We start from the raw sequence: 10755 nt of genomic DNA, 5'->3' as shown, positions 1-10755 counted from the left end.
TCCTTCCTTCGTTCCCCTCCCTACCTTCCTTCCTTCCTTCTTCCGCCCCTCCTTTCCCTCCCTCCTCCCTCCCTCTCACCCCCTTTCCTTTCGTCCTTCCCTCCCTTCCTTCCTTCCTTCGTTTCCTTCCCTCCTCCCTCCCTCTCTCCCTTCCATCCTACCTCCCTCCTCTCTCCCTTCCTCCCTTCCTTCATTTCTTTCCCTGCTCCCTCCCTCTCCTCTTTCCATCCTACCTCCTTCCTCCCATTCATCATTCCTTCCTTCCATCTTTCCATCCTTCCTCCCTCACTCTCTCCTTCTCTTTCCTCCTTCCTTCCTTCCTTCCTTCCTTCTTTTGCTCCTTCCATCCATCCTTCCTTCCTTCCTTCCTTCCTTCCTTCTTTCTTTCTTTCCTTCCTTCCTTCCTTCTTTCTTTCCTTCCTTCCTTCCTTCCTTCCTTCCATCCACTCCCTCAGGGTTTTCGGACAAGACCTCAAATGTTCAATATTCCCTCGTTTGCCCTCGTCTCCTGGCAACTTCAGAATCACATGGCAACTTCAGAATCACATGGCAACTTCAGAATCACATGGCAACTTCAGAATCACATGGCAACTTCAGAATCACATGGCAACTTCAGAATCACTATGGCAACTTCAGAATCACTATGGCAACTTCAGAATCACTATGGCAACTTCAGAATCACTATGGCAACTTCAGAATCACTATGGCAACTTCAGAATCACTATGGCAACTTCAGAATCACATGGCAACTTCAGAATCACTATGGCAACTTCAGAATCACATGGTAACTTCAGAATCACTATGGCAACTTCAGAATCACATGGCAACTTCAGAATCACTATGGCAACTTCAGAATCACCATGGCGACTCCAGAGCTATGGCAACTTCAGGATCACTAAGGCAGCTTAAGCAATACTATGGCAACTTCAGAAGGGGTACGGCAATTTTGGGTGGCTATTGCGGTTCATGGCAACTACACGGCGGTTATGACACCTTCAGGACGACTATGGCAACTTCAAGACTACTCTGGCAACATTTACACAGCTATGGCAACTCGAGGAAAGCTGTGGGAACTCAAAGACTCTATGGCAATCCCAGGATATCTGTGGCAACATTACTACATCTGTGGCAACCGTATGACATCTATGGCAACTTTACATCATGTGTGGCAACTTTAAAACAGCCATGGAAACTAAAGACAGCTACGGCAACTTTGAAGCAGCCATGGCAACTTTAAAACAGCTATGGAATTATAAGAGAACCATGGCAACTTTAGAACCTATGGCAACTCAGCAATGGCAACCAAAAGACACCTATGACAACTCAGCAATGGCAACCAAAAGACACCTATGGCAACAGCGATGGCAGCCAAAAGACACCTATGGCAACTCAGCAATGGCAGCCAAAAGACACCTATGGCAACTCAACTATGGCAACTGAAAGACACCAATGGCAACTCAGCTATGGCAACTGAAAGACAGCTATGGCAACCGAAAGACACCTATGGCAACTTTAAGACCACCCTTCACCAACAACCGCCAAACTATCGCCTCGTCCCTCCCCGATACTTGCAGACTTTACAAATACTATCTCTAAAATCTCTCTCCTTATCTCTCCTCATCCCTTCATGGCTCCTTTAATCGGAAAATTTTCTTCTTTTTTTAATCTCCTTATCAGCAAAAAAAAAAAAAAGCTAGTCATTTTTTTCTTTCTTTTTTTTTGAGCGTAGGGGGCCGTGGCTAGGCTGACTTATTGTTAAAAAAATCGTTATCTTTTTATGGGTCATTTAGAGATCTACACCATTATTTTATCTCCTATTTAGTGACTAACAATAATAATAGCAATAATGATAATAATAATAATAATAATAATAATAATAATAGTAGTATTAGTAGTAGTAGTAGTAATAATAATAATAATAATAATCATCATCATCATCATAATCATAAATAGGTCATCTTTTTCCCTGATCAGTTTCTCTTTCTGTATCTAAAAAATGAGCGATTTGTAAAATATATGTTTATTTATAAAAAAGATAAAACTCTCTCTCTCTGTCTCTCTCTCTCTCTCTCTCAAGTACCTGCAAGATTTTTTTTTCACCGTGTTCGCTAATGAGATCCAGGTGAGGGAGCGTCAGGTGTGTAAGGTAGGGAAGGAACGGTGAAGTGAGAGAGAGAGAGAGAGAGAGAGAGAAAGGGGGGGAGTTTGACAAAAGGAAGATGGTGGAAGAGAGAGAGAGAGAGAGAGAGAGAGAGAGAGAGAGAGAGAGAGAGAGAGAGAGAGAGAGAGAGAGAGATGGCAGAATGAGTGAAGAAGGTGAAAGGTGAATCTCCTCGAGTTAAATGAAGTGTGTGTGTGTGTGTGTGTGTGTGTGTGTGTGTGAGAGAGAGAGAGAGAGAGAGAGAGGGAGAGAGAGAGAGAGAGAGAGAGAGAGAGAGCTAATCACACAGGTGGGGGTAAAGGTGTCAATTATACTAACTTTGGGTCATTACTGGGTTCTCTCTCAGGGGTTCGGGTTTCTGTGGGTTCTAATTGGCTGGGTCATTAGAGGTCACGGCTCTCTCTCTCTCTCTCTCTCTGTCTCTCTCTCTCTCTCTCTCTCATCTTCATCACATCATCTTCTTCATCTAAATTTCGTCTCTTCACTTAAGGAGAAAATATTATCCTTTTCCCCATCCTCTTGATCCTCTTTCTTCTTTTTACTCTCCTCTTTATTTCAACCCCTTTCTCTTCTCCTTTCCCTCTTTCCATTACCCTTGCTACTACGAATGGTAAAGTAGGAAACATAAATCGCTAAGTAAGAGCCGCGAGGAATGGTAACGTAGGGAAAATAAACCACTAAGGAAGGAATGCTACGGACGGAAAATTGGGAAAGTAAACCACTAACTAAACAGCGCCACGATGATTCCTCTGTGTGTGCGAGGGAGGCTGGAACCCGACCTTGTACTTTTTCTCCTGAGGGTGGTATTGGCTGCCTGTCACCCCGCGTCACCCTGATAACGATAACACCTCCACCTCTACACCGTACCAGCCAGACACAAAGACATATCACTCAAAATTTATCTCCAGGCTTATTTCCATATTTCCTTGTGTATTTCCTCATATATTTCCCTATTTCCAGGTATATTTCCTTAGTTCCGTGAGAGGCTTCTATCGGTTGGTTTAATTTCGATGCCTTTTTTGTGTTTTACGTTTGAATTATCTCCAAGTTTATTTCTTCATTTCCGTGAGGGACGTTTTGCGATTTGTCTGTTTTCGATTTTTATTTTATTCATTTCGCCTTACGTTTGAATTTTGGTCTTCCCTCGATTTAAAAAATATCTTCAAGTACATTTACTCATTTCCTTGAGAGGCGTTTTGCAGTTGGTTTATTTCCGATGCGATTTTGTTTCGTCTGACGTTTGAAATTTAACTTTTCCTAGAGTTTAGAGGTTACTATTCGTCGTATTTACTATCTCTGTTTTATTTTTGCATTAACTTGGCCTAGAATTACCGGATGTCCGTCCTGAATGCTGAGCTATAACAGTAGATTACCACCGGAATACGATGCTAGTCACGATGAAGCACTGTGGAGAGGAAGTACAGCCGTAGTATTCTCTTTTTCTGCCACTGAGCTACGTGAAATAAGCTACAAATAGAATGAAAATCTGAACGAAAGTAAGTGAAAAAGAAAATTAATGGATTTCGGGAATTACTACATATGAGACGGTACTTTTTGGCATGTTTACGTCTGATTTCAAAATTCTTCGGTTTTGAACGGTAACAATTTCCTAATGTATCCGAATCTCTACATAGATTTAATAGCCCGTTCCCTCAGGCCAATATCCCTTCTTGTCACTCACCTTCACATGTCACCACTCCGTCTCGAATGCCCACCGTCAATATTGAGGATTGGCGTGGTAATATTAGCGGGGAGTGTTTTTCTGAGCGATATTTCTCAAATGTTTTCGTCCGTCAATATTATCTTGTTTGAGGTTGAAACGTTTTGGTGTGTGATAGTGGTGGTGTTTTGCTGAGAGAGAGAGAGAGAGAGAGAGAGAGAGAGAAGGGAGGCGAGACAGGAAGGAAGTAGGGTGGCAGGACAGGTGACACATCTTAATTACTAACACCTGGGCCAGGTAGACAGGGAGGCCCCATAAATGCATCATCATCATCATCCACATCATCATCGTCATCATCATCATCTTCATTATCATCATCATCATCGTCATCATCATCATCATCGTCATCATCATCATCGTCATCATCATCATCGTCATCATCATCTTCATCATCCACATCATCATCATTTTCATTATCATCATCCGTTTCATTACCATCCACATCATCATCATCCACATTTATATCCACATTCTGCTACTCCATCTATGCATCCATTTCCATAGCAGACTACTACAGCAAGTCCAGAGTCATATACACATCCACATCACTAAATCCATAACATACAGAAATCGGATCATTATAATAATATAGATGATGATGATTCATTCATTCATTGCCAGACGCCATGTATCCCAAACGGGGTGGCCAAGGGCTTAGAGTTAATTGTTTTACAGGGAGGGGCACTAATCCTCCACCAACCCCACTTGACACGTGATGATAATGATTGTTATTATCATTATTATTATTATTATTATTATTATTATTATTATTATTATCATTATTATTATTATTATTTTATTATTATTATTATTTTTGTTGTTGGTAGTAATAGTAGTGGTGGTAGTGGAGGTGATGATGATGATGATGATGATGATGATGATGATGATGATTATTACCATCATCACCACTGTTATTATGATCATTATTATTATTATTTTTTTCCCCACATCCTCCCCAACTTGTCCCCACACCAAATCTTCACCTTCTTCCCCCACCGCGTCCCTAATCAGTAACGTCTTAGCCTCATTACTACGCTTCTTCAAGAGGCTGCTTCAAGACGCTCTCCTCCTCACCTCCCTATACCTGTGCTGAGCTTTTGTCCACCTGAGCCTCTTACCTGTGTACTGAGCTTGTTTATGTGCTGTGTGTGGGGGGGGGGGAATCGTGGGAGGAGGGGACTGTGGGGGGGGTGTTGTAGTGTGTGTGTGTGTGTGTGTGTGTGTGTGTGTAAGTGCATGCGTTTGTATGTCAGTGAGGATGTGTATGTATGTAAGTGCATGTGTGTTTGTGTGTATGTCTGTATTTGTGTAAGTGCATGTGTGTATGTATTTATGTATGTCCGTGTGTGTGGAAGTAAGATAGCTATATATTCAAAAAAAAAAAAAATCCTATATACCGTACTTAATGGTTTTCGGCCAAAATTTTGAGTGTCTCTGATTACGCGGTCCGATAACCCGATAGCGTGATATGAACCTGTTCCGGTAAGTTGTTTAGCGGAGAGAGAGAGAGGGGGAGAGGGAGAGAGAAAGGGAAAAGGAAGAAGACAGCAAGGAATGACGAGAAATGAATGAGAGAGAGAGAGAGAGATTGCTTCAAGGTAATTTCAAGGCAAGACACCCTCCCCCAATCTGACTAAGTGGTTTGGTGAGGGCTGAGTGAAGTGAGAAAAGGATATTGGGTGATTTATATGTCAGTTTTTCTCAGATTTTGTTACATTCCTTTCCGTCTTCGTTTCTCTTTATTTTTCGTTACTTTTTCGTATTATTATTATTATTATTATTATTATTATCATCATCTTAGTTATCTTTGTCTTGGAGAGGATGGAAAGTGAGAGATTAACGAGGAGTGTATGTGAATTAGGTGAAGGGGTAGAGGGAGGGGGAGACCGAGAATGAAATGGAGGGATGGAGTGGAAAGGTATGTGAGAGAGAGAGGGTGTGAGTTGTGGGTAGGGTATCGTAATAGCAGGGACAGGGCGACATGGAGGCGATTTGTTTGTAGCCACCCCTGACGGGATTAAGGCGTCTGGCTATAGACAGGTAGAGAGACAGGTATATAGATAGACAGAGACAATGATAAATAGAGAGAGACAGATAGATGGAACTCACTCTCTCTCTCTCTCTCTCTCTCTCTCTCTCTCTCTCTCTCTCTCTCTCTCTCTCTCTCTCTCTCTCTCTCTCTCATCACATTAAGTTTTCTTCCTCCTCTTCCTTTCCTGTTTCTCTCTTATTTTCCTCTCCCTCACTTTGCTTGCCTCATTATTTCTTTTTTCCATCCACACATCATAACGTCACAAATGTAAACAATATATACTATGACTAAATCCCCTTGTGTCTACTATTTCTATTGCTGCTACTAACTTTTTACGTATGTATTTATTTATTTAATTTTTTTACCATTCAGTACAAGCCCCATATTCAGTAAAGTTTAGGCTGCCATCGAGAAACATGAACGAAAATGGCCGTGGAAAGAGCATGACTAAATGAAAACAAGTAAGAGGTACTCTAAAATAAACCAGAATAATGTAGTTTGGGGCTTTTTATAACCATTGATTTGTCGCTGCTAAATTAAATTCATATAATATTATGTTGCTGATGTTATGAGTATGGGATGGGCTGTGGATTCCTAGGGCTTCGATGATGAGTGACGGACGGGTAGGATTTTCAAAGTGGGATGGCCAAACGTAAACATTGGCTGATTCTGGGAGATCTGTTTGGGGGATTCATAGGCATTTCTCCCCAAAAAAATTTTGGGGCGTCCTTGGGAGGGGTTAGGGATCAGGGGTGACGTGCTGGAGATCTCTTTCAATAGGGTCTTTTGTGCCATCCTACCACCCCTGTACCTAAGCCAGTGGTGAGAAAATGAGTGTGTTTGTGACTTATTTCCCTGGTTATGCTGTTGATTTGTTCTGTCCATATCGTGTTTTACTTTTTTTTTTCATACTTCACCCCAATCTTGAGTAGGACAAACAGGTCATTATGCTTCATTTTGTATTAGTAATGTTCTTTTAGCACTGTAACTATTGTTCTTATTAATATGTTGTAAATGAACTTATGACACCTACTATAATGCTAATATTGCTGTTATTGTGATGCCAGTATGCTTGTTCTTTTATTACTAATGTTCTTATTATTACATACTAAGGTTCTTGTTACTTAATTACTAAAAATCATGTTCCAGGGTTGTTTTTGTGTTGCTAATGTTGCTCCTGTGTTGCAGGGAGACGCAAGCGGTGGTTGAAATCGATGATCCTGAAGATGTGCTGGAGGTGTTGAACAGCCTCCGTCACTCCATCATCAGGGCCAATGAGCTAGAGAAGTGAGTTAGAGAGAGAGAGAGAGAGAGAGAGAGAGAGAGAGAGAGAGAAAGTATTGAATGACGCGTGAATGGATGTATGATTCAATTTTTCCTTTCTTAAACTGTAATGGCTTCTAGTATACTGTTTTCATTTTTCACCATTTGCTGTTTAATAGTGAATAACGATAATGATGGTGATAATGATGATGATGATGATGACTGAAATTGGAAATGATATTGTTGATGTCGAGAATGATGATGATGATGACGACTGGGGAACTGAATATGATGATGATGATGATGATGAAGATGATGCGTGGAATTTGTAAATAGTGTAAATAGAGGCTGAGTTTTTTGTATATATATTATCTGTGCTTCGAATGTGCTGTATATATATGTGTGACTATGTATATGTGGCTTGAAATGTGTTGCTATAATCGGAGAGAGAGAGAGAGAGGGAGGGAGAGAGAGAGAGAGAGAGAGGGGTGTGTGTGTGTGTGTGTGTGTGTGTGTGTGTGTGTGTGTAGTTTGATGTGTGAAGCTTCATAAGACTTGTACATAAAATATACGTACCTCAGCGTGTGTGTGTGTGTGTGTGTGTGTGTGTGTGTGTGTGTGTGTGTGTGTGTGTAAGTTGATGTGTGTAGCTTCATAAGACTTGTACATAAAATATACATATCTCAGCATGTGTGTGTGTGTGTGTGTGTGTGTGTACATACTGTAATGACGCAGCAATCTGTGTGCATACATGTCGTGTTCTTCCATTCCTCGTTTTCACCGCGATAATTTAATGTATACCCCTTTCACTTTAACTTGGCCTAAAATTGGCATCTCTCCACCATGAATACCGGGTTGAAACAATACATTAACCCTGGAATACGGCGCTAGTCACGAAGAAGTGCTATGGAAGGGATGTAGAGCGGTAGTATTGTCTTATTCTGCCACCAAGCGCGCTAAATAATCTGGAAAAGGACGAAAAACTGAGCCAGGTTAAGGTGAAAAAACTGTACTCAATCTCTGTCCATTAAGGGATCTGAATGAACGTTGGAGCACTTTTCATGAATGTTGAATGTGTAAATTTTGGCTGTGAATGTGGAGATATGTTTGTAATTCTTTATGTTGTTTTATAATGTGCTGCGAAACATAATATATTTAATAACTGTACATACACAGTGCACTTTTTTTATGTAAGCATTGGTTATAACTGTACAGCACATTTCTGCACACACACACACACACACGCACACACACACACACACACACACACACACACACACACGCACACACACGCACACGCACACACACACACACGCGCACACACACACACACACACACACACACACACACACACACGTACCTATATATATAAGTATTTTTTGTATTTGTGTATTTTTGCGTAGACTCACTGTTGATACCATTTATGATAGGGAGGATTCCACTGATAACGCTTGCCTGATAACAACATCCCCTTGGCTTATCGCGAGGGGTTAATTTACTAATATCTCCTCTTAAGCTGTCTTTAATCTAAGATGTTGTTTAAGTAATCTACTAACATCTTCTTTTAAGCTGATTGTCACCTTCTTCTTCGTCTTCTCCTTTTACATGCAGGCTGACTGTTAATCTGTATCTCAGTGCTGTCTCTCTCTCTCTCTCTCTCTCTCTCTCTCTCTCTCTCTCTCTCACTCACTCACTCACTCAAAAAGAAAGTGGAAGGCTCTCTATAGCAGTGTAAATAATTATATGTAAGCTTCGTAGTTCCCTAACCATCCCTCAAGCTCTTCCTTCCTTCCTTCCTTAGCATGTTCTCTCCCTCCTTCCTTCCTTTCTTCCTTCCTTGCATGTCCTTCATCTCCTCCCACCCTTCTTTCCTTCATTGCATGGTCCTCTCCCTTCTCGTCTTCCATTCCTTCACTTTTAAATCTTTTTCCTCCTCCCATTACTACTATGTGTTCTATTTTCTCTCTCTGCTCTCCATCGTTTTTTCTCTCCTCTTGCATGTTTTCCCTCCAGGGTCTCGTGTCTCATGCGTGGCCACCAATCCCACTTTCTTTTTCTCCTTCCTCCCTCTCCTTTCCTTCACTCCCATCCCAGCATCTCTTCCTTCCTCCCCAGCATCTCTCCATTCCTTCCCTCCCTCTCCCTTTCCCTTCCTTCTCAGCGTCTGTCCCTCCCTTCCTTCAAGCACCCTTCTTTCCCTCCCTTCCCGGCATCTCTTCACCCCTTCCCTCCCTCCTAACTCCCTATCCCTCCCCTCCCAGCATCCCTCCCCTCCCTTCCCTCTCCTGGTAGCCCGCATTCCTCGCTTCCCCGGGACTGCCACACGCCATACTGACTCTCTCCCCAATACACCTCAGATTCGTGCGTTCCTCCGGCAGCGCTAAGCGAGGCCTGGATCTCGGACTAGGCCGGGGATTCAGTGGCTCGCAGGCCGCCAAGCACCTCATGGGCCTCGCCGCCGCTAACTTCGCTGGCGGACCCGGCAGGAGGAGGAGAAGCTCGGGCCTGCAGGAGGAGATAAACGCCCACGGTCTTCAGGAGGACGCGCTGACTCAGGACATGAACCCGGCCCAGGAGCAGGAGCAGCCATCGCGATAAACTGCTTGGCCACACCCCCTCCATACCCGCCACACACCCCGCCCCTATCACCCTTCCCTCCCCCGAGATCCTATTGGGAATCATCCTACATGCGCGCCATGTTTGAATTGTTTCAGCTTCCCCCTCCGTCTCCCCCGTAACATGCTGCTCCTTTGATCTTCTTTTCTACTTTGTTATTCTCTGCACTCACGGATCTGCCTCGCACTGCCTGTCTCTCTCTCTTGATCTCCCTCACTCTCCCTGTCTCATTCTCTTGACCTCCATCACTCTTCCTCTCTGTCTCTCTTTTGAATTCGGTATATGCAATGTTTTTATCATTTAATTATACTTCCATTGATTTACTGTCCTTCTCTGCTACACCATTTTTTTTTTTTACACTTACTGATCTCCCTCTCACCCCATGTTTCTCTCTTCCTCTCTTTCTCTTGGTAATCCTTTATGTGTTGTGTTTGTTTAATTTCATCGTCCTCCTCCTTTAACGCCCCTTACCTTTGACTAGGTCCTCTACACCTACTCCACCCTGTTAAGCTTTGCACCCTCTCTCGATTCCTTGCGTTCCCTCCCTCTCTTCCATGGAATCCAGTACGTGCTGTTATTTTCACCTATCTAAACCATGTTTTTCTTTCCTTGCCCATACTTTCCTTGACCTCTCTGGCCTTTCTTTCTGCCCTTGCTATGTTCTTTCCTGCTTTCTTTAGTCTTTTGGGTCATTTGGTCTTTGTTTCTGTTACATCTCTTCTTTCTTTTTTTACGTCCCTTAGCAAACATGCCTCTATGTTTACGTTCAAACAGTCTTAGCCCCTTCCTGCTTCCCCTCCTCCATGACATCATTCTCATTCTCTCCTTCCTCCATTCTCCCTCTCCTCCTCCCTAGGTTGTCCTTATCCTTTCCTTCATTTCCTCTCGACATGATTCTCTCCTCTTCCCCTCTCTGTGCTCTTCCCTAAGCCTTCCTCTCCCTTCCTTCATTTCCTCTTGCCG

General features: G+C 42.7%; 1 protein-coding gene across 1 annotated transcript in view; it reads left to right on the top strand.

The window, feature by feature from the left end:
* The window catches only part of Dh31 (diuretic hormone class 2), a 112178-nt gene extending 102213 nt beyond the window's left edge, over nucleotides 1–9965 (top strand). The window contains exons 3-4 of the mRNA XM_080285560.1: nucleotides 7102–7200; nucleotides 9534–9965. Of these exons, the coding sequence (XP_080141686.1) occupies nucleotides 7102–7200; nucleotides 9534–9774 (340 nt within the window). The 3' untranslated portion in view covers nucleotides 9775–9965. The remainder of the gene's footprint in view (nucleotides 1–7101; nucleotides 7201–9533) is intronic.
* The last annotated feature ends 790 nt before the right edge of the window (nucleotides 9966–10755 follow it).

Source organism: Coenobita brevimanus, chromosome 13 (assembly GCF_032717465.1).
Source record: "Coenobita brevimanus isolate Jiangsu-jjx chromosome 13, ASM3271746v2, whole genome shotgun sequence".
NCBI classification, from domain to species: Eukaryota; Metazoa; Arthropoda; class Malacostraca; order Decapoda; family Coenobitidae; genus Coenobita; species Coenobita brevimanus.
This window is presented reverse-complemented; position numbering and strand designations above follow the sequence as displayed.